At 37.9% G+C, this 25,406-nt stretch overlaps 1 protein-coding gene across 2 annotated transcripts; it reads left to right on the top strand.

Annotated features, from left to right (window-relative positions):
- Positions 1 to 22,026: 22,026 nt before the first annotated feature.
- On the top strand, positions 22,027 to 23,583 carry LOC127075914 ((+)-neomenthol dehydrogenase). 2 transcript variants are annotated; one of them, XM_051017435.1, is made up of 5 exons: positions 22,027 to 22,246; positions 22,345 to 22,591; positions 22,683 to 22,757; positions 22,864 to 23,043; positions 23,125 to 23,583. In XM_051017435.1, exons 1-5 carry the CDS (start codon positions 22,227 to 22,229, stop codon positions 23,500 to 23,502), a joined length of 900 nt encoding a protein of 299 aa, XP_050873392.1. In that variant the 5' UTR covers positions 22,027 to 22,226; the 3' UTR covers positions 23,503 to 23,583. The 2 variants fall into 2 exon arrangements, with proteins under 2 accessions (XP_050873392.1, XP_050873393.1); XM_051017436.1 differs by having other exon boundaries at positions 22,867 to 23,043.
- The last annotated feature ends 1,823 nt before the right edge of the window (positions 23,584 to 25,406 follow it).

Consider the following 25,406-nt stretch of genomic DNA (forward strand, 5'->3'; position numbering starts at 1 on the left):
TTATTTTCTTTTTACTGTTTTGTTTGCAAAAATGACGTCCGAATTTTGGATAAACATTGCATCATGAAACATAAGAGCTTTACAGGTACATGCTTAATAAACATTGAAAATTGCTGTAAATTTTAAGTGCTTGGGATCGTCTATTCAGAACAGGTACACTCGGGGCATTTCCTTAAGGTTCCCAGCAGACGATCGCGGATGTTTTTCTTCAACAGTTAGTTTGGTATCTTATCCCTGCACAGCTGATCCGAGCATTGGATTCTTCAATCCCCAGCAGGTTCTCACTACTACACTTCCCCAAGCTGGTGTTTCAGACTATACACTCCCCAGTAGAGTTGACAGTGCCAGACTGTATATCCCCAACGGAGTTGACAGTGCCAGACTGTATCTTCCTAGCAGAAGCGGCTGCTCCTCAGAGTTCGATGCCAGATCGATGATCTCGACGCTAGACCCATGGTCTCTTTACTTGAAGCAGAATCTCGGTACCGTATCGGTGTTTGCTTCCCCTGTTGAGTCGTCTCTCTCGCAGATTATGGTTGCCAGAACCACTGTCGCTTTCCTCAACAACAAGTTTTCAGTGTCGTTCTCTCCTCAATCAGAACCTCGGTATTTTGTTATTTGCCAGAACACCATGTGGCGGGTCATTTCCCCACAGAGTTCTTTGTGATGTGCATCTCCAACAGCCTTGCCAGGGTCTAGAAGATGGTGATCATTTCCCCAGCAGAATTCCTTGCCTCAGCTTGGCGTTCTCTCTAATCAAGCATTTCGCATCCCTGCATGTAGAATCATATTGCATTGCATCCCCCCAAATTGCGTAGCATTTCCACTTTCATAGAGCATTACGCCATTGAAAAATTCAAACATACGCATGTAAAGCATAAGGCATTCTCGGTATCCCAAGTGATAAGCCAGAAGTTGTTTCCAGTACTCAGACTGAAAATTGTTCATGACTTATCTTTATCATTCCCAACAGGGGTCGTTGGCCCACGCGCCGCCTCAATTATAATTTTCCCTATTTCTGCCGATGCTGACAGGCATGAAAGGTTTCCGGTATTCAGACCGAAGTGGCATTCAGGCCAATTTTCCGATGTTCAGATCGAAGAAGTTTCCGACGTTCAGGTCGACGCAACTTGTGGCATTCAGGCCAAGTTTCCGGTATTCAGACCGAAGTGGCATTCAGGCCAATTTTCCGATGTTCAGATCGAAGAAGTTTCCGACGTTCAGGTCGACGCAACTTGTGGCATTCAGGCCAGGTTTCCGGTATTCAGACCGAAGTGGCATTCAGGCCAATTTTTTGATGTTCAGATCGAAGAAGTTTCCGACGTTCAGGTTGACGCAACTTGTGGCATTCAGGCCATTTTTTCGGGTATTCAGACCGAAGTGGCATTCAGGCCAGTCTCTCGGTGTTCAGACCGATATTAATAATCTCATATCTTCCGATGCTCATATCAAAATCATTTCCAGTATTCAGACTGATGAGCAGCATTCAGGCCATGGTTATTTCTGTGTTACCATTTATTTTGGTATCCAGGTTAACATTCTTTTTTGGTATTCATACCGACTCTCACCGTACCAGACGGATTCTTATTTCAGGACCACCTCTTTGCCAATTCTGACAGGCATTGTTACTTCACTTCATTTCAGTGTAAATTTTCAGGCTTTTATTGTATTCAATCCCTTGATACCCCGAAAGTGCGAAAGCCGCTGCTATCTTCTTTTCGGGTCTCCAGTTGATTGAATAGAGGCAGCTGTAGCACCTCAAATTTGCCCCCCTCGTTCATGCATTCATTTTTAGGTCATTTAACATTTCATATCGCATTTCATCATGTCAATCAGAATTAGCTCCAAGAAGCTTGAATATCATCCAAGACACTTTGTGGGTTCTATCTGGATGATCAATCAACACAAGGGAATGACTTGAGTTACTTCCAACATGTTCAAATGGGATCTATTCATCATTCAAAACGCTAATCTTGAAGGAGCAAAAGTCTGTTCCTGAGCTGTCATGCTCGCTAGGCGAGCAGCGTGGTTCGCCTAGTGAGTCTGAACTGTCATGCTCGCTAGGCGAGCAAATTCTTCGCTAGGCGAAGCCCACGCGTTTTAAGAATATAACAGAAAAATCTTGGACTTGGACCTCTCTCATTTTGAGCCCACAAAGCCACGAAAATCAGTATAAATTCTAAAGATTCAGGGGAACAAAACCTAGAAGAGCTAATTCAGAGCAGCCTCCAGAGATTGAAGGGAACTCATTTGCAAAGAACCAATTCCATCTCATATAAACCCTAAGATCACTTTGCAAACCCAACTGGGCAATTCAATTTCATTCGATCTCTCCAATCAGGTTTGCCCTATTTCCATTACTTTATGCTTTCAATTTGAAATTTCTGAATGTATGAGGCATCATGGGTGAATTTGGAAGAGTGGGTATCGTTAGGTTTCACATGTGGGTTTAGATATGCATGAATGTGTAGAACAATGCCTTGAATGTTTGATCACTTAATTTCTGAAATGGGTACCACGGGGTTTGGGGTTACTGAAATCGGACTGTTATCGAGGAAGAACCCAGAATCCGCAGGCATTCGCTAGCAATTCGCTAGGCGAATCTGCAGCGAAGCTTCGTTAAGCCTTCGCTAAGCGAAGCAGTAGCGATCGTGACAGTAGTTGTTTTTTCTGTTCACTCTCTAATCCGTCTTGTGTTTGTTGGTTTTTCTGTTTCTATTGCATCCGTGCACTGTTTACCTGACGTTGTTGTGGTTATGGTCCTTCTGTTTGGTGCAACTCTTGATTGCACCCCATCTTGTTATTCTAACTTGTTTGTTGAGTTTTTGTGAGGGCTCACATGACTCTTGAAGAGATAGCTTGCTTCGTATTCCACTTTATTTGTGGGATACCATTTGGAGATTTATTCCGATTACTTTGCTGACTTGCTTTCTTTGATGGTGCTAGCTTGAGAGATCACCGGGTTTCTTGCTTCTTTAACTGTTATTACTTTGGATTTTTATCCGTGTGGTAGATCTCTTGATCCCTTTATCTTTCCCGCATTTTACCGCTTTCTTAGCTGGAAGACCTCGATAGGAGGCGATGTTCTTTGCGTGTTTACTTTTGTGCCCAAAGACCTCTAGAAAAGAGGCACCAGTGCTAAAGACCTCCATGAAGAGGCAATTGACGGATAAAAGGGATTAGTAGTCAATCCCCCGTTATTCAGTGTGTCGTTCTTTATGCTCGCACTACGTGTCGATGCTTCAGAACAAAAGCCCAAGATCTTTTGTCCGGTCAGTCAGTGGAGAGGGTTCCACCTTTCTGAATCCCCACTTTTGTCATGAGCTCACCCTGTCCAGGGTTAAGAGCTATGAGGTCTTATCCTCATTACCCTTTTGATCTGCTCACCCTGACGTTCAATGTCAGTGGTTAAGAGCCCATTTGATTATCTTTCCATGGCTTGTTTGTCGAGGTTGACTAAAGCCCTACCCATGTATGTTTGAGCCCCCTTGTTGGCATGTTTACTTTATGCATGTTTGTTTTGTATGGTGTGATCGTCTCCCCCATAGGATTGCTAGGCTTCGTATAGTCTCTCGTTTGCATGTCAATTAAGGTAGCACGGGTCCTTCGTCTAGGACTTCATTTTTCCATGAGCATTCCTAAAACACAAACAAACTCATTGATTTTTCTTCTCCTAAGAACACATTAACTCCTTCTACTACAGGCGAGTAAGTCTCTAAAGGTCGAGCATCCGGTAGATTGCGTAGTAACGTCGTTCACCTAAAAAACACAAAACAAACAAATAGGTTAGCCGAACTACGGTTTGCTCTGATTCTCATTCTAGATGAGATACGTAGGCATAAGACGCGATGTCTTAGCGAGCACACTCCTCTTTAACCCATAGGTAGCCGAGCTACGAAGACTCTGATTCTCATATTCATATGAGATACGTATGCAGTGGATGCGACATCCGTGCGAGTCATTTTCTTTTGACCCCTCTTTTAGTAAATAGTACATGAGATAAACCCACACCCTTTAGACAAGAACAACAAGAGTGGATCCCGTAGAGTACTACGGATGCGTAGGGGGTGCTAATACCTTCCCTTCGCATAATCGACTCCCGAACCTAAGATTTGGTTGCGAGACCTTGTCTTTTCCTTTCCTTTTTCCAGGTTTACTTCGAGCGTTTCCTTTCCCTCCTTTGGGATAAATAACGCACGGTTGCGACTCTTCTGTCATTTCTTTTCTCGCCGGTTGTTTTTTTTCGCATTCCTTTTTTTGGGTTGCGACAATCCCTAACAACAATGTCAGAAGATCTGGCTGAAGGTGCGTACTTCCTTCGAATGCGTTGAATCTCGGTCCCGAAAGAAGCCTTCATCTGAGTCTTCTCAAGGACAAGCTGATCAACAATCTTCTTCCAAGCAATGGAAGGCTGAGGCATACTAGAAGATGAAACCTCCGGCTCTCTCTATCTTTTTGTCACTCGGTTTTCAGGTAGCTCAATAAGTGCATCCTTGTCCTTAGACTCCAATTATAACTCTTCATGCTTCTTGCTCAGAGCATGGAAACGCTATTCCCACATATCCTTCTCTTGCTTCATCTTGATGAGTGCGTCTTCCAACTCCTCTACATCTTGGTTAGGTAGAGTTAATGGCTCAACCACAACCATAGACATAGGTCTCTCACAAGGATAGGGCATCTTCAACTCCATAGCTCTCTTTCTCACCCAAAGAGTGTAAGCTTCCAAAGCTACATAATTGCACGGACCAAGTGTAAAACCCTTCTAAAATACCCCAATAATTTAAATTAAATATCAAAATACAACATCAGAGTAATTATGCAGTTAAGGGTGTCACATAAACACTTCACACCATGTTCCAAAATAACAGTCATGCTCTTTATTTAGTCAATTAAACATTCGCATAAATCGCAGCGGATATAAATCAAATCAATCAAAACATGTAACACATTACATGTAAAATGGTTCTCAACCAACAATAAAACATTTAAAACAAGTTAAAACAACCCATCCCGATGTTACATCTATCAGAGCACGACCCCCTAAGGAGACTACACTAGACTCCAAGCATTAACTTCTACTCAACTCATTGCTCGTTACCTGAAAAATAGTTGTAAGGGTGAGTTCCTCAATCAATATAATAAGCATTATAAAACATTATGTAATGCTAAGTAATTTTAACACCTTTCATTACCCTAACCCAAACATATATTCAGTAACAGCACATCAACTCAACATAATACTCAACACCAACACCACACACGTATAATATTGGAATACATCCATTCATATCATACGCCATACATATATTATGCAATGAGACTCCATGCATGCGGTACCGACTATTTGTGAACATATAGTTCAACCTCACCGTCCAAATCCAGGCACGGCTACCAAGCTCACTAGTCCCACTCATTTGAGACATAGTGACTCACTCACTAATTCCTCACCATGGGAATTAGCTACCACCCCAAATGGGCCATGCTATGCACGCTAATCACCTAGCATGCAAACATCAACAACAATCAAAATGATTTACTCACTAATTCCTCACCATGGGAATTAGCTACCACCATAAAGGCCACAATATGCATGCTAATCACCTAGCAATGCAACAACAACAACAACTCAAGAATAGACATATGCTCACACTCTAAGCCATAAAATAGTCTATTCACAAATGCATACATAACTGATACATTCACAGCATCATGCATACCATCACACATCATCAACACATTTTATCACAAAAGCATATCATATCATGCCGCATAATCAAACACAGTATTAGCACACTCTACTAATACCTATACTACTCAAAACAACGGGAAAATGATCCCTACTACGTCATACATCAGCTAAGTTACATCACTCAGCCTAAACAACCAAAAACTGCACAACCATAGTTCAGAAGAACCACAAGTCTGCCCATACGCGTATTGCCTATGCCCATACGCGTATTGCCCATTACTGACCAAGTCCATACGCGTATTGCCCACGCCCATACGCGTATGCTATGCGTACCACATTCTCATACGCGTACCAACAGAGACAATTTCACGTTCAAAACATCATCTTCCTCACCCATACGCGTAAGGCCTCATCCATACGCGTACCAGCCATATCATACGCGTATTGCCTAGTGCCATACGCGTATGACCAGAAACCAGAATTTCCAGATCTGCAATGGCTTTTGTTGCTACGAGATCTATCCAATTCAACCTTCCACAGTCCAAATTTTGCACACAATTCATTCATCTCATCTAACACGAATCATACTCTTTCGATTTCACAAATTGCTAACCTTTCTACCTCTAATTCCTACGAATTTCTTCAATTTTAATCCAATTTTCGTTCATCCCAAAAGTTCACAAATTCATCATACATCATTCAATCAGAGGCAAAATCAATGGTTTATCACTACCCATGACATATTATCCCATAATACCCATTAAACGATGATAAACCCCCCTTACCTGAGTTAATCCGGCAATCTCTGAGCTCCAAGCTTTTCCTTCCTTCAACCTTCGTTCTCTGGCTCTTTGCCCTTTTTCCCTTTTCTGTCTCCTTTTCCTTTTCACGTGAAAATAACCTTTTTACCAAAAAATGGGATTTTTCTAAATTCCAACTTATATATTTTCCAGTAATTACTATCCCAATAATAATAATAATAATCCAAAAATTTAAATTATTTAATTAAATTAATAAATATAATATTAACTTAGATTAAATAATTATCTTATTTTTATCGGGGTGTTACAACTCTCCCCCACTAAAGGAGTTTTCGTCCTCGAAAACATACCTCAAGTGAATAACTCTGGATAAGACTCCTTCATCTGACTCTCAAGTTCCCAAGTCACATTGCCACCTGCTGGTCCTCCCCAAGCTACCTTCACCAAGGCAATCTCTTTACCCCGCAACTGCTTCAACTCTCGATCCTCAATCCTCATAGGTGATGTTTCAACAGTCAGGTTATCTCTCACCTGGACATCATCTACTTGGACCACATGCGACGGATCAGGAATGTACCTCCTCAACTGAGACACATGAAAAACCTCATGTAAATTTGCAAGTGACGGCGGTAAAGCGATACGATAGGCTACTTCCCCTATCCTCTCCAAAATCTGATAAGGACCAATAAATCGAGGTGTCAACTTCTTCGACTTCAAAGCTCTACCAACCCCAGTTATCGGAGTAACACGAAGGAACACATGATCTCCCTCTTGAAACTCAAGTGACTTCCTCCTCTTATCATGATAACTCTTCTGACGACTCTGAGCAATTCTCATCTTCTCCTGAATCATCTTAATCCTATCCGTAGTTTGTTGAACAATTTCAGGTCCAACCACGGCACTCTCACCGGACTCATACCAACATAAAGGTGTCCGACATCTCCTACCATACAAAGCTTCAAACGGTGCCATACCAATGCTCGAATGAAAACTATTGTTGTAGGTAAACTCAATCAAAGGTAAGTAACAATCCCAAGCACCTCTTTTTTCCAAAACACAAGCTCTCAAAAGATCCTCTAGTGACTGAATCGTCCTCTCAGTCTGACCATCAGTCTGCGGATGATATGCAGAACTCAATTTCAGCTTAGTTCCCAAAGCCCTCTGCAAACCTTCCCAAAACTTCGATGTAAATCTAGGATCTCTTTCCGAAACAATACTCGACGGAATACCATGCAAACTTACAATCTTCTCAATATACAACTCGGCTAATCTCTCTAACGGATAATCCATTCTGATCGGAATGAAATGAGCCGATTTCGTCAATCTATCAACAATCACCCAAATAGCTTCAAAATTCTTATTTGTCCTCGGCAAACCAGACACAAAATCCATACTGATACTATCCCACTTCCACTCTGGAATAGCCAACGGTTGCATTAGCCCAGACGGCTTCTGATGCTCAATCTTTGACTTCTGACAAGTCAAACAAGAATAAACAAAACTCGCAATTTCTCTTTTCATTCCCGGCCACCAAAATAACTTTTTCAAATCATGATACATCTTCGTAGCTCCAGGATGAATACTCAAGCCACTACGATGTCCTTCCTCCAGGATACTCTTCTTAAGTTCGGTAACATCCGGAATACATACCCGATTACCAAATTTCAAAACACCACTCTCATCAACTCTGAATTCACCACCTTGACCTTGATTCACTAAAGTCAACTTATCAACCAAAAGCATATCGGATTTCTGACCCTCTCTAATCTCATCCAAAATATTACTCGTTAACTTCAACATTCCCAATTTAACACTATTGTGAGTACTCTCACACACCAAACTCAAGTCTCTAAACTGCTCAATTAAATCCAATTCCTTAACCATTAACATAGACATATGCAATGATTTCCGACTCAATGCATCAGCCACTACGTTTGCTTTACCCGGATGGTAATTCAAACCAAAGTCATAATCCTTCAGAAACTCTAACCATCTCCTCTGTCTCATATTCAGCTCTTTCTGATCAAACAAATACTTTAAACTTTTATGGTCACTGAAAACCTCAAATCTTGACCCGTACAAGTAATGCCTCCACAACTTCAGAACAAAAACCACGGCTGCCAACTCTAAATCGTGTGTCGGATAGTTCCTCTCATGAACCCTCAATTGTCTCGAAGCATAAGCTATAACTTGCTTATTCTGCATCAAAACACCACCCAAACCCAACAATGAAGCATCACAGAAAACCTCAAATGGTTCCGATGGACTCGGTAATATCAAAATAGGAGCAGTAGTTAACCTTCTCTTTAACTCTTGGAAACCTTCTTCACATTTTGAGTCCCAAACAAAAGCTTGCCCCTTTCTAGTCAACATCGTCAACGGTAACGCCAACTTAGAAAATCCCTCAATGAACTTCCTATAATAACCTGCAAGTCCAAGAAAACTCCTTATCTCAGAAACTGACTTCGGAGCTTCCCACTTAGACACCGCTTCTATCTTAGAAGGATCAACAGCAACACCACCTCTTGAAATCACATGACCAAGAAAACTAACCTCTTCTAACCAAAATTCACACTTAGAGAGTTTAGCAAATAACTTCTTTTCTCGTAGAACTCCTAAAACCACTCTCAAATGTTCAGCATGCTCTTCTTCAGATTTCGAATACACCAAAATATCGTCAATAAACACCACAACAAACTGATCTAGGTACGAATGGAAAATCCTATTCATATACTCCATAAACACTCCAGGCGCATTAGTCACACCAAAAGGCATTACAGAATACTCATAATGTCCATATCTTGTTCTGAAAGCAGTCTTCTGAATATCCTCAGTTCTCACACGTATCTGATGATATCCCGACCTCAAATCTATCTTGCTGAACACACTCGCACCAACCAACTGATCCATCAAATCATCAATCCTCGGCAAAGGATACCGATTCTTGATCGTCACTTTATTCAGTTGCCTATAGTCCACACACAACCTCATAGTACCTTCTTTCTTCTTAACTAATAACACTGGTGCACCCCACGGTGACACACTCGGACGAATAAATTTCTTATCCAACAGATCTTCCAACTGACTCTTCAATTCAGTTAACTCAACAGCAAACATACAGTACGGAGCCATCGACACCGGCCTAGTACCAGGTACCAAATCAATCGAGAACTCAACTTCACGCTCTGGCGGCAATTCATTCACTTCTTTCGGAAACACATCAGGAAAATCACACACCACGGCTAGATTACCAATCACCAGTTTATCTTTAGCTTCCAAGGTCGCTAACAGCATAAACAACTCTGCCCCATCTGCTACTTCCTCATTCACCTGCCTTGCAGATAGAAACAAACTCTTTCCTTCCTCAATCTCAGGAAAGATCACAGTCTTATCAAAACAGTTGATAGAAACTCGGTTAAACACCAACCAGTTCATACCCAAGATAACATCAATCTGTACTAGTGGAAGACACACGAGGTCCATTCCAAAGTCTCTACCAAAAATACTCAAAGGACAACTCAAACAAACTGAAGTAGTAGTCACTGAACCCTTTGCAGGAGTATCAATCACCATACTTCCATGCATCTCAGATATCTCTAACTTAAGTTTCACAGCACAATCCAAGGATATAAAGGAATGAGTAGCACCTGTGTCAATAATAGCTACAAGAGGAAAGCCATTAATATAACACGTACCTCGGATTAAACGATCGTCTGCAAAAGTCTCAGAACCCGATAAAGCAAAGACCTTGCCTCCCGACTGATTCTCCTTCTTCGGCTTAGGACACTGTGGACTAATATGACCCAACTCTCCACAGTTGAAACAAGTCACAGTCTTCAACCGGCAGTCTGCAGCCAAGTGACCACCTTTTCCACACTTGAAACACTTCTTCTCATTACTGGTACACTCATGGATACGATGTCCAGCCTGACCACATCTGTAACACTTAGCAGGGGCACTAGAGTCTCCCCCACTAGGCCTCTTCATCCCACTCTGTCTCTGAAAACCTTTGCCAGCTGCATACGGTTTTCCACGATCATTCTGATTCTTGCCTTTCCTATCAACCCTTTGCTGATAGCTCTCTGCTCTGGCTTTGGAATCCTGTTCAAAAATCCTGCAACAGTCAACCAAATCAGAAAACACTCTGATCCGCTGATACCCAATAGCCTGCTTGATTTCGGGACGTAACCCGTTCTCAAACTTCACACACTTTGAAAATTCCCCAGTAGCCTCGTTATAGGGAGTGTAATATTTCGACAACTCTGTGAACTTAGCAGCATACTCAGTAACAGACCGGTTACCCTGTTTCAATTCCAAGAACTCTATCTCTTTCTTTCCTCTAACATCCTCTGGAAAATACTTCCTCAGAAATCTCTCTCTGAACACTGCCCAAGTAATCTCAGCATTCCCAGCAGATTCCAACTCAGTGCGGGTAGCAACCCACCAATCATCTGCTTCCTCTGACAGCATATGCGTACCGAACCTGACCTTCTGGTTATCGGCACACTCAGTCACTCGGAAGATTCTCTCTATCTCCTTCAACCACTTCTGAGCGCCATCTGGATCGTATGCTCCCTTGAACATTGGAGGATTGTTCTTCTGGAACTCACTCAGCTGACGAGCAGCTCCCATTCCCACAACATTCGGATTTCCTCCAAGTACTCCAGCTAGCATACCCAGAGCCTCAGCAATCGCAGCATCGTCTCTACCTCTTCCAGCCATCTCTATTCTGAAAACCCAACAAACTAAACAATAAGTACTGATAGGGTTACACAACACCTATCCCGTACAGGGGAACAGAATAATTACGACTCGACTCGACCGACTATGCTCTGATACCACTAATGTAACACCCTTCTAAAATACCCCAATAATTTAAATTAAATATCAAAATACAACATCAGAGTAATTATGCAGTTAAGGGTGTCACATAAACACTTCACACCATGTTCCAAAATAACAGTCATGCTCTTTATTTAGTCAATTAAACATTCGCATAAATCGCAGCGGATATAAATCAAATCAATCAAAACATGTAACACATTACATGTAAAATGGTTCTCAACCAACAATAAAACATTTAAAACAAGTTAAAACAACCCATCCCGATGTTACATCTATCAGAGCACGACCCCCTAAGGAGACTACACTAGACTCCAAGCATTAACTTCTACTCAACTCATTGCTCGTTACCTGAAAAATAGTTGTAAGGGTGAGTTCCTCAATCAATATAATAAGCATTATAAAACATTATGTAATGCTAAGTAATTTTAACACCTTTCATTACCCTAACCCAAACATATATTCAGTAACAGCACATCAACTCAACATAATACTCAACACCAACACCACACACGTATAATATTGGAATACATCCATTCATATCATACGCCATACATATATTATGCAATGAGACTCCATGCATGCGGTACCGACTATTTATGAACATATAGTTCAACCTCACCGTCCAAATCCAGGCACGGCTACCAAGCTCACTAGTCCCACTCATTTGAGACATAGTGACTCACTCACTAATTCCTCACCATGGGAATTAGCTACCACCCCAAATGGGCCATGCTATGCACGCTAATCACCTAGCATGCAAACATCAACAACAATCAAAATGATTTACTCACTAATTCCTCACCATGGGAATTAGCTACCACCATAAAGGCCACAATATGCATGCTAATCACCTAGCAATGCAACAACAACAACAACTCAAGAATAGACATATGCTCACACTCTAAGCCATAAAATAGTCTATTCACAAATGCATACATAACTGATACATTCACAGCATCATGCATACCATCACACATCATCAACACATTTTATCACAAAAGCATATCATATCATGCCGCATAATCAAACACAGTATTAGCACACTCTACTAATACCTATACTACTCAAAACAACGGGAAAATGATCCCTACTACGTCATACATCAGCTAAGTTACATCACTCAGCCTAAACAACCAAAAACTGCACAACCATAGTTCAGAAGAACCACAAGTCTGCCCATACGCGTATTGCCTATGCCCATACGCGTATTGCCCATTCCTGACCAAGTCCATACGCGTATTGCCCATGCCCATACGCGTATGCTACGCGTACCACATTCTCATACGCGTACCAACAGAGACAATTTCACGTTCAAAACATCATCTTCCTCACCCATACGCGTAAGGCCTCATCCATACGCGTACCAGCCATATCATACGCGTATTGCCTAGTGCCATACGCGTATGACCAGAAACCAGAATTTCCAGATCTGCAATGGCTTTTGCTGCTACGAGATCTATCCAATTCAACCTTCCACAGTCCAAATTTTACACACAATTCATTCATCTCATCTAACACGAATCATACTCTTTCGATTTCACAAATTGCTAACCTTTCTACCTCTAATTCCTACGAATTTCTTCAATTTTAATCCAATTTTCGTTCATCCCAAAAGTTCACAAATTCATCATACATCATTCAATCAGAGGCAAAATCAATGGTTTATCACTACCCATGACATATTATCCCATAATACCCATTAAACGATGATAAACCCCCCTTACCTGAGTTAATCCGGCAATCTCTGAGCTCCAAGCTTTTCCTTCCTTCAACCTTCGTTCTCTGGCTCTTTGCCCTTTTTCCCTTTTCTGTCTCCTTTTCCTTTTCACGTGAAAATAACCTTTTTACCAAAAAATGGGATTTTTCTAAATTCCAACTTATATATTTTCCAGTAATTACTATCCCAATAATAATAATAATAATCCAAAAATTTAAATTATTTAATTAAATTAATAAATATAATATTAACTTAGATTAAATAATTATCTTATTTTTATCGGGGTGTTACACCAAGCTCGGATCTTCCTTTCCTATGCACATTATACCAATCATGCACAATCTTCTGCTTCAAATGTTGAGGATCTTTACCCTCTTGATAGAAAAGACCTTCTAACAAAGTGTTATTAGGTTTGTCCTTCAAGGGGAACCCAAGTTGACGACGAGCCAAAGGAGGGTTGTAGTTAATTCCTCCTTGTGTACCAATGAAAGGCACATTAGAGAATTCACCACAACAATCAATAATCTCCAAACTGATCAAAGACGGATCATACCAAACTGTATCATCATTAGTGAGAGACATAAGTCTCTGAGACCACCGTAAACATTGTTTGTTCTCCACAAAAGCAGGTGTCTGAGGCAAGTGTGAAATAAACCACTTGTACAAAAGAGGAATGCAACATACAATAGTTCCACCACCCTTAGAATTCCTTATATGCAAAGAGAAGTACATATCACCCAACAAAGTAGGCACATGATTCCTAATCAAGAAGATTCTAATGGCGTTAACATCAACAAAACCGTCAATGTTAGGGAACAAAGCTAATCCATAGATGAGCAACACAAAGATAGCTTCAAAAGCGTCTATACTACCGGCTTGAACAAAGGCAGTAGCTTCCTTGATGAGGAAATAAGATGGCAACCCAAATAATCCTCCTTTCTTCGCCCAATGAGCATCTATCTCATACTTCTTCAAGTGAAGAGCTTCAGCAATAAGATGAGATATGGGAATCTCCTCCAATCCACTAAAAGGCACCCTACTAGAAACAGGTATCCCCAAGAGATGGGCATACTCCTCCAACGTAGGCACAAGCTGATAATCTGGGAAAGTGAAGCAACGGTAGAGAGGATCATAGAACTGCACTAATACACTCAAGAGTCCTTCAACCACATCAGCAGACAAGATAGAAAATAACTTCCCATGACGTTGTTTGAAGTCCAAGGGATTTAATACAAAAGATGATAGCTTCCTTAACTTTTTCAAGTCGGGACATTTGAAACGGTACTTCTTAGTGTTCCTTCGTCCACAATCCATGGTCTGAAAATATTTGTAAATAATACCTCAGTTCCTTGAAATTTTCGTGTGATGAAGGTTATGATGCGCATGAATGCATGGATGCAACAATCACAAATAAGGGATCACACACAAGGCAAACAATCAAAGGTCAAGGGATGAATCAAGTTATTGTCAAGATCAATCATCCATTTTGGTGGATTATGGTTTTCACCTTATTAACACCCAAGTTCCATTGATATTGACAAGACTTGATTGGATCAACCAAGAATCAAGGGTTTGTTGTAAGTCACAAGCATTGAGTCTGGGTAAGAACCATCCCAAAGGAGTGAACTAAGGATAGAAACCTGTAGATCATGTTCTAAAAAGTTCCCAGAGTCTTAATTCCATCTATCGGATATTACAGGTTAAGATGACTGACTCATCGACCCATAATATTCTCAAGAGAAACTCGTTTGAGTGTAGTATCGCGTAACAACTGTTATCAAGTCTACACTTGAATAGTCTCCGCACTACGACCTAAATAGGACAAGAGGGGTAAATGTTCTACGGTCTTCAGCTTCTCGGACCCAAATTAGAGATAGTAATGCCTAACCATAAATACTTGTGTGACATCTCCAAATCTAAAAGGGTCTCCACTGAGCAGATGGATCTCAAGCCAACTTGTTAAGGACTACTCCACACAAGTCGAACATGACTATACCATTCTCCTATCTTTATTGCACTCAAGTTCGGGTTAGAACTTATCTCACCACTCAAAGATCCCCAAGCACAACAAGCAGATTATATCATACAAACAAATATTCATATATCACATATATACAATTATATACACCCAAAAAAGTAGGCTAAACCCACTGGAGACTACTCCCCAACAGAGTCGCCACTTAATTTCTGTAGCGCTAAATTCATGATCATCAAGCTATGGATAAGCTAGACATTAAATAACAAGAGTCGCCACCGCGCTTTTATTGTTTCCAAGGGAAAATGGAAAAGTACGAACAAAACCCAAAAGTAAGAAGTTTTCAAATCAAAACTAATAAAATTCCAGAGATTACAGGTAAGGGGGTTCGTTACATAGAGGAAAGGTGTTAGCACCCAAAGTGTCCTAGGTACTCCTAGGGAGCCCTTTCTTGTGTGCATATATATTTTGTACAAAGTGATATTTACAAACAAATAGAATGGGGGATGAGAAAAGAATTCATTAATTATTTTTTCGTGTTTGACAAGACCTTCGAACTTGTGCCTACGTACCAACATAAAAATGAGGGATTAAAACCTCGTAGTTCGTGGTATAAATTTCAAAGTGGATGCATTGCTTTCAACAAAAATTAAGTTTGAAATACACAAAGGCCAAAAAATGGTTTTAATGAGTTAGTTCTTTTTGGCTTTTTGAAAGTTTAGGTCAAGTATAATTAAGTCTATTTACAACTTTGATTAAGAAAGGAAGTTTGAAAATGCAATGGCATAAGGCCAAAGTTTCTAGTTTGTAAAGTGGTCAAAGTTTAGAATAAAACTAGTTCAAGCAAAGAAGAATTTTTAAAAGGAAAGAGAGATTTTGAAATTAAAGAAGTGGAAAGGAGATGAAGAGACTAATCCTATGCACAAAATTAAAAGTTAAGAGTTGAAAAGATTTGACCAATGGGTAGCAATCCAATAGACAAGAATGTCATATAGAAATCCAAATTCCCTTGGATATTAGAATCAAGCAACACACAATGCATACAACATTGACTTAAAGATAGTCACATCCAAGCTTAGCCACTCCATGATCTTCTTCAAATTAGCCTATGTAGCAGATGGATTCCACAAGTCACAAGTTCAAAATAACAGCTTCACAATGATCATGTTGCAGATGAACTCAAAGGGGTCTTCAAAGATGTATCAGATGAAGTTTCAAATTGCAAGCACTTGGTTTCATAAAAGTTGGCATTGGCCAAGTCCTTTTTGCATAGGGATGTTGCCTTCTAAGTCCAATTGTCCAAGATCAAGCCAACAGTCCACACAATAGTTTTTTAGGGTTTTTTGTTTCTTATTATGTACATTAATGGTCAAAGACCATACAAACAAACAAAATATACACAAACAAGATATATCACATAATATGGTCCAAATGGACAAAGTGAAAAGGCATTAATATAAACAATTAGAATGGTATGAATAATGGCAAATGAATAGAACTTAAAAATTAAAGTGCATTAAAATAAAGGACTTGAAATTAAATGTTAGTTGTTAATAAGTTAGAAATTAGTATTGTTTTTGCTTTTCATTTTAAGTCATTCTTTGGAGAATACTCAACCCACTTATCACAAGCTTAGACCCTTGAACCAAGACATCTTCCAAAGAAAGGAAAAAAGGCCAAGTTTCCACACAATACCATGAAAGATGGGAGACTTACAATCTCACTAACTAGAATGCTATGCCTTTTTGTGTCAAAAATTTAGCGCTATGTTAAGCAATTGTAATTGGACTTATGTAGAAGTCACAACTATTTGAGGTCGGGCAATAGAATTTTGATGTTAATGCATGTTAGAGACATAGTATAATGGACTATGCTCATGAAACATACCATACACAAAAAGAATATGCAAAAGAGGTCATCCATACTCATGTTGATTTTTCAATCAACTAGCTTTAGGACTTTGAGATATCATAGGCCAAATTAAATGGATGCATAAAGAAGGGGAATTAGATGAAGAAGGAGGGGAATGGGTCATAACTCAAATTGGTCAAAGGATGACTTTTACCAAATTAATATCATTCATTCATTTTGAGAGATGGAATGTACATTCCATCAATCCCCTAAATCCAATGATATTAACCTAGCAAAGTCAAATCAACCTTGACCAAGGCCCAACAACATAAGTCAAACTTACACAAACCATCACAAGAGGTCAACGCAATTATTTGGCATTTATTCAATTTAAAAATACTAAAAATAATGCATTAAATTAAATATGGTTTGTCAAATTCCTAAAACCTCATCAAAACACCAAAGAAATGGCCATGAGATTTGTCATAGATCAAACAAGGTCAAAGGACCTTGGAGAAAAAAACTCAGAATTTTTAAAGACTTAAAAGTATTTTTAAACAATTAAAAATATTCAAAAAATCAATTAAATCATGAAAAATATTAATAATGATCCAAAAAATAATTTTAATTCAAAATATGAAAGAGGAATTTATTTAAAATTTTTTGGTGAAACTCTCATATTTTTTGGATCAATATTAAAATTAATATGAATTAATGAAAATCAAATGGATTAAAACAAAAATCAAAAAATCAAAAAAACGTGAGCCACTTGATCTCCCTCATTAATTGAGGTGGCAGATCAAGTGGATGGAAACGCGCGTTCCATGGTGGAACTTAGTCAGCGCGCCACACGCGTGGTAATCAAAACCAACGCCTAAGATTAAAATATTTCAAATGGATCCTGTGGTCTGGAGACGTGTCAACACATCGCCGGAGCCAAAGCTCCGATCTTCTTCTCCGGTGGACCTCACCGGACTGGTCTACCCTCAACCATCACCAAAATAAAAAAGGAGGACATGATATGAAAGAAAAAATGGCGTAGAGCACGAATCTGACCTCAATTTCAACTAACTTCAAATATATAAAAAGATATGATGAGTTGAATTTTGAGGTGTGTCAATTGAGTTGCTTTGATTTGACCTCAAAACAACTCAATCTTCTTTCCTACATTGATAGAACTTCAGACAACCAAAGATCCAAGAGAATTAATGAGAATTGAGTGAGAATCGAAGAGATGAAGTTTTCTGAAATTTACCTTCAATGCTGTGCAGAAATGGATTTTGCTTGCTTCGACCTTGATTTGATCACACTTGAGAAGCTTGCAGGAGAGGTTTGGAAATGGTACAAAGCTTTGGATCCTGGAGTTTTTGAATCTCCAAACAGTGAGATTCAAACTCAATTTTCAAGTTGAAAATTCTCAGGTTTTCCTTTGAATGGTGAGGGTTTCAATTGGGGGCAAAGTTGGCGCGTAAGGTGTCTTTGAATTGAGCTCAAAGGGCCTGTATTTATAGCAATTGGGAATGATATTTGCACACTTGAAAAATTGCTAAATTTGGACATTTCAGGCACAAGCTTGCATGGGCGTGTACAGGCCCATGAAGCAATCCAATTTGATCCATGTACAACTGTTCTGAAGTTCAAATGAGGCTTGGATGTCAAGGCAATGTGAAATGGTATTTTTGGCATTTGATTTCTTCCAATCATGCAGACCTGTTAAATCCATGCACAACCCTAGCAAACTTTATCCAAACTGCATGAACTTGGGTTCTTTGGAAAGCTCAGATCAAGGGGAACAACTATGATGTTCGACACTTTTTCATTTGGAACTTGGATCATGGTGAATTTTGAGGTGGATGTTTGGAAATTTTAACATGTTGAAATTTTTTCAAAGTGTCGAGCCAGATATCTCAATATTCCATTTTGCTTAACTTTTTATGTGAGCTTCAAATGAGAAAAGTGTCTTCATCAAAGTTATAGCTATTTCAAAGACCTTCGAAATTGTAACCAATTTCATGTCATTTGGATTTATAATTATAGAGTTATGCATTTTTGAAGTTGAGGAAAATCACTTGTTCAATGGTATAGGTCAAAAATGACCTATAATGTATCCTCATATCACATGCTCGTAAAAGTTGAATTAGCTCTTACTCCAAACATCAAAGTTTAATTATACATCTTGAATTTTAATTTTCAACTTTTAAATCTTTCATCTCATAAAAATTGAGCAAGTTATGGCCTTGAGAAGTTGACTTTCAAATTAGGGTTTAGACAAAATGACCTATAATGTTTCAACATAGAAAATGATTTTTCAAGAAAAACTAGCTCTAGGTAACAACATGAAAGTTGTTTGGAATATCATTTAGAGTAACATTGCTCTTGGAATCATTTTCATATGATGAAAATTGTAGGAGATATGGTCTAGGGAGACCCAGTTTTGATTAGATGAATTCATCTGGCCAACCACCACTAACCAACTTGATAACCTTCAATTCTCTTGGATTTCTAAGCTCATGGTAGATTTTATATGCATAAGACAATGAATTTTGAAGTATCCCTTGAGAAATTTGATCAATTAGTGAGATAGCTTGTTGGAGAAGTTACTCAAGATACCCAATCAAACTAGGGTTTCCAAGGCAAAACACCTCCAAACTCTTAAACAAAACATGATCAATATAACATGTAGAGATCATTGGGACTCATATATGATGCTTTGAAACATTTGTGGGTCAATCCATGGTTGTGATTTTAGTCATGAGGGTCCCAAACCCTTGATATGGACTTGATAGATCAATGAGGATCATGCCCTACCTACAAAAAGTTAGGCAAATGAAAAGACATTTTTTTGGTATTTTGGGTTAGTAAAATGATAATATACAAGTATGATACAATCACATGATGCTTGGTGATCTCTCCCAAAATAAACCCAATGAGAGAGGGGTAAGGAGGATGCCAATGTATGATCCCAATGCTAATGCATATGCTGAGATTGCATGAGGGATCTTAGGGTCAAAATTGGGGTCTTACAATGCTCAATATCAAATAGAGAGACATTATGCAACTGAGAAAAGTCAATAAATAAAGTTGCAATGCAGAGAAGAAATATGTTCTGAAACTTGGAAATAATTCTCCATAAAAAAATTAGGAATATGAAGAGTTTCGACTCGACTTAGGTCTCGTCAGACTGAAGGAAACAACGATGGGAGACATGATGTAAGACGTCATTTGCTGATTAACAAATTACAAATGATCAAAGCGTCACCCTTATGATTTTCATTTCTATATTCTTGCTTGGAAATGTGTAGCTTAAGATCTTTTTGTGCCATTCTTGTTTTACTCATTATGAGCTAAACTTTTTTGCTGGGTAATGTGAAGTTTAATGAATTATTAATATTTTGAAGGTTATGAATAAGTTGTCTTTATATATTTTTATTCATGTGAATTTATGCCATATGTTTATTCCTTTGTCTGACCACCCCAGGAGTAGATTACAACGTATTAATGTTGAGAGATCCCTTGGCAAGTGGAACTCATGATAAATATGGTTGAAACTAATATATATATATATATATATATATATATATATATATATATATATATATATATATATATATATATATATATATATATATATATATTCACTAGTTTAGTGTCCAAAATGTACAAGGTGTGTGTGTTCTCCCTGCGAGGGGATGGAGACTCAGAGGCCCTAGTAGGTATATTACAAGTTTGGGGATGAGAGCTAGCTCACTGCGGCGAGTGGCCCTATACGGTGTTTTTTGAAGTTGTTTGAGGGACAAACTCACGTGAAGTGAGAAGCCCTGTTGGTGGTCCACAACTTATATGTGTCCACCGCCTGTGAAGTACAAGCCAAAAAAGGGAGTTAGGATGAGCAGAAAGGGTCAATAGAGTGATGTCCATCGTGATCCTTCACAGTGGGAGTATGATGAGGGCTTGCAGGGGAGTCAAACGACGAATAGATCATGCACAAAACCAACTAGAAGTCAACCATAAAGTATGTCGTCTGGAAGTCAACTGTCCACTGAATCTTCGAGACATGTTTACTTGTATCAATTTTCTAATTTGTTACATGCATACTTGATGACATTGTTGACATTGATAATGATGGAAATTATGGTTTACATGTTATTGCAACTCTATATGGATGGGGCGAAGAGTCATGGTTTTTGGTTCGGAGGAAGTTAGATACTAAAGTTCATCAACACCCTCAACTGTATTTCAAATTGTTCTATGACATGACCTCTATAGTTAGAAATGTTTTGCGAGTAGATACTTTGGGTGTGTAGGGCATGGATAAATGGATGACGAATTCTGATATAGGTTACCTTATTGTTTGTAGATACATTATCATATTTGTCTCTTTGTCCAAGAAACTTAACATCACATTTCCCCCTTGTCATAGCTCCACCTACATAAAATCATTGATGTTGGTTTTGTCAACAACAATCATTGGGTTCAAGTAAAGTTGAAATCTGATTGTTTATTGCCTTCTGTTACTAACCATTGGCGACAAAATTGTATTAAAGATGCAAAAGCATGGGAAGCAGCATATGCGGGACGCATTAGACACTGGAAAGACGAAATTAGAAAGTTATTTTCTATATGTAGCACATTTTCCATTTTTTGTATATATTTTTATCATGTAGTTATTTTATCGGGTTATTTATTTCAAAAAATTAATAAATAAATAAATAAATTCAATACCTTAAACTTATCAAAATTCTCGTACCAAATATTTCAAAGTTTTCGAAGTAGCAATACCGATCTATTTTGAAAATTTCAAAAAAATGGAATTTCTTCGTAGAAACCAAATATTGTTCTTATTCTTTGAAATTACCGGTATATATATTTTTTCACAAATTTGTTTTTGTATAATTTTGAAATTTCTGATACATACTCTCATTTTATAAAGAAACCAATAACTTTAGACAAATTATAACACTAAAGCACGTATATTATGAGGTATCACATATAATACAGGGTAACTGGTTAAATAATCCTAAAGCTCACTGCGTATTTTGTTATTTATCTTCTTGCTATTGATTGATATTTTAGCTTTGTTTGCACAAATTAATAGATATAATTGTTTGAGACAATATAATTTTAATTATTTATTATTCTTTTTTTCACATTTCTTAATGTGTTTGATCTTTTATGGATTTTTCAACCGACTTAGATGTGAATCAAAGAAAAATGACCTGCTGGCTGCTGTGTTGTTGTATCGAAACCACCACTTTTTTCAACATTTTATATAAGATAAAGTCATGGTGACCATTCACAATAGAAGAAAATATCTCTTTCTCTTTCTCTTGTTTAAGAGTAGCACCTTCAAAGCTTCCAAGTGCAATTTTTGGTAAGTTCCAACCAAAGATGGGAGAACCAACAGAAAGGTAAATAGTATCAAACTTTCTTTCTCTCCTCTCTAACATATCCAAACATGTTTTGGAATTTAGTAGATTTTTCTAACCCTTGTGTTTCTCTTCCTCAGGTATGCAGTAGTGACTGGATCAAACAAAGGAATTGGATTTGAGATAGTGAAGCAGTTAGCTTCAGCTGGAATCAAAGTGGTGCTTACAGCAAGAGATGAACAAAGAGGTCTTCAAGCTTTGGAAACACTCAAAGCTTCTGGTTTATCTCATTCTGTTGTTTTTCATCAATTAGATGTCGCTGATGCTGCAAGTGTAGCTACTCTTGCAGATTTTGTCAAATCCCAATTCGGCAAACTTGATATTCTGGTAACGTTAAATTAATCTTTCCTCCTTATATAAATGTTACATTTCTAGATGTTATTATTTCCTTAACAGACGGAGACAATTGTTTTTGTAGGTTAACAATGCTGGGATTGGTGGAGTTGAAATTAAAGATAGTAATTTATTCAATTCAGCACTCATTACAAACGGGGTTAGTATATATATATATATATATCAACATCTTTATGTGAATTGAATTGTTTTGTTTGAAGAACTTGTATAATGATTTTGAATATTGAACTGTTGTAACTTTGCAGCAGGCACTATCTGATGATGAATTGAGAAGCTCAATGACACAAACATATGAGTCATCTAAAGAATGTTTGCAAATAAATTACCATGGTGCTAAAACAACATTTGAATATCTTCTTCCTCTCCTGCAGTTATCAGATTCACCAAGAGTAGTCAATGTTTCATCAGCATTGGGCAAGATAGAGGTCTGCTAATTTTCACATCAATCTTGTTTAACTAGCAAACTTGCTTGATCACTTATATTGATTTTATTGATTTCAAATCAGTGTGTATCAAATGAATGGGCAAAAGGAGTGTTCAGTGATGTTGAAAACCTTACGGAAGAGAGAATAGATGGAGTGTTAAAGGAGTTTCTCAAAGATTTTGAACAAGGGTCTATAGAAAGAAAAGGTTGGCCTAGGTATTTGGCTGCCTATACTGTTGCTAAAGCTTCCATGAATGCTTATACAAGAATTATTGCAAAGAAGTATCCAAGTTTCTGCATCAATTGTGTTTGTCCTGGTTATGTGAGGACAGATATAACTGCTAATACTGGTTTCTACACTACAAAAGAAGGTGCTGCTCATCCTGTTCGGTTAGCATTGCTTCCCAATGGTAGTCCATCTGGTCTCTACTATATCCGAAATGAACTCTCTTCATTTTGACTCATATGCACTGTTAGTGTAATGATTTCATAATATCAATAAATTCTAACAGTTGGAGTATAAAAATATATTTTATTTCAATTATAATTTGTTTTTTAATAGTTGGAACATACATTTGATTCTATCAATAATTGTATGATTCATTCTCACTGCAACTCTATTATATTGAGGCATCTTTGAAACAGTCTTCTTAAGCATGATTCCACGTTCTTTGCAATACTCTTTAAATACCAAATACCCGATCTTTAGATTTTAAAATAAAAGTCTACACTTTTCGAAATTAATCGTCAAAAAAAATAACAAAATATGATACACCACCAAAATTGAAGATGAACTATATCTAGAGACTAGAATATTTGGCCTCCTATTATGACCATAATAATGAAAGGAAACTCTGAGTTGTTTCCTAAATAACGAATGAGTGTAAGTTTTTAAAGGGGTGTTAATTACTCTGTGGCATACTATGATTTTCTATCATTTTATTAATATTTTAATTATATTTTTTGGCAAATATTACGTGAAATATAACAAAAGTATGACAAGATTTAAAGTATTGTCGAAAAGATCGTTTCAATTTAATGTCGCCCTAATCAGATAAATTTTACAATATTTTTATAGTGGAAATTATAGTAACAAAAGTGGAATGAGTCTGACACGGAAAATTACATAAAGGAGAGAAAATATTTTTATAGTGTAAATTATAGTGACAATAAGTGGAGAGAAAATATCAAAAATTACAAAAGAGTTACCAATCGTGGCGCACATGATACATGGTGTGACACATTTTTAGGAAGAAATCAAACTCGGAAGCTACTAGAAAAAACACGGCGCATCAAATACACGAAATGGCGTGTTAATAATGGAGTCAACATCATCAAATGCGGCGCATTACAGGAAAATAATGGAGTTAACATAAGCAAATGTGGCGTGTTACAAGCAAATAATGGAGTCAATGCCAGCAAATATGGTGCGTTTGGAATACCATGTCGTCTGTTGTGTGATTTTACTTTTTTATTTTATGCATTATTTTAGTCATATCTCGAGTTTTGTAAGTCAGATTGAAGTGAAACGAACGATAAATAAAATATAACATCCATGGCTATACTTTTCTTAGAGAACTCAAAGTCTAATTAGAATTGTATAAAGACCAAATAGAGCGCGAATATAATTTTGACCCTAATATAATACTGAATTGTAAAATTGGGCTATTTTGAAATTTTCTATCAACCCTAAAAATTCATTACAAATCCTAATTAATAAGAAGCAAGGCAAGCATGGGTTTCGATATTCCAATTTATTTCCATAATTGTGGTTCTGATATGGGTGTAACTTTTATGAGCAGCGATGGATATTCTGGAGCATTGAAATATGGGAGAAGGAAATGTATCATTATGAATTCATCCATAATCGTTTTTAAGGTTTAATTGATTTTTAATATTGAATTGATCATGAATTTCTTGAGGATGAGTGTCTAGGTTCTCTGTAGAGTGCATCTAAGAGGGGGCGAATTAGGTATTTTGATCGATTTTCAGTTTTAGCGAAATGTTACTTTAACTTTCTAGTTTGATTGTGTTTCTGAAAACTGTAAAGTGCAAAAAATAAAGAACATAGAGGAATTATACTAGTTCCTCTCACAATTTGAGAGTAGTCACTACTACAAAAAGTGTTTTTAACGTCAAACACGAAATGCATTTTACCTCGACTGTGTTGGAAATCCACCACAATCTATGGAGAATTTCTATCAATCTTGATGAACAAGATTGTTATCACCCACATAATTACAATGAAAGAAAAGAACAATTGAGAAAGAAAAGGAAGAACGATGGAGAAGAAGAAGAATATTCTCTGCATAGTTTCTCTCTGCCCACAATCTGTGGAAAACTTCTTTATTCATTTTGCAACTA

Source organism: Lathyrus oleraceus, chromosome 4 (genome assembly GCF_024323335.1).
Source record: "Lathyrus oleraceus cultivar Zhongwan6 chromosome 4, CAAS_Psat_ZW6_1.0, whole genome shotgun sequence".
Taxonomy (NCBI): domain Eukaryota; kingdom Viridiplantae; phylum Streptophyta; class Magnoliopsida; order Fabales; family Fabaceae; genus Lathyrus; species Lathyrus oleraceus.

Coding starts and splice junctions, on each gene's coding strand:
- LOC127075914 (XM_051017435.1), top strand. CDS start 22,227: ATGGGAGAACCAACAGAAAG. Junction 22,592..22,682: donor TCGGCAAACTTGATATTCTG/GTAACGTTAAAT, acceptor TTGTTTTTGTAG/GTTAACAATGCTGGGATTGG. Junction 23,044..23,124: donor CAGCATTGGGCAAGATAGAG/GTCTGCTAATTT, acceptor ATTTCAAATCAG/TGTGTATCAAATGAATGGGC.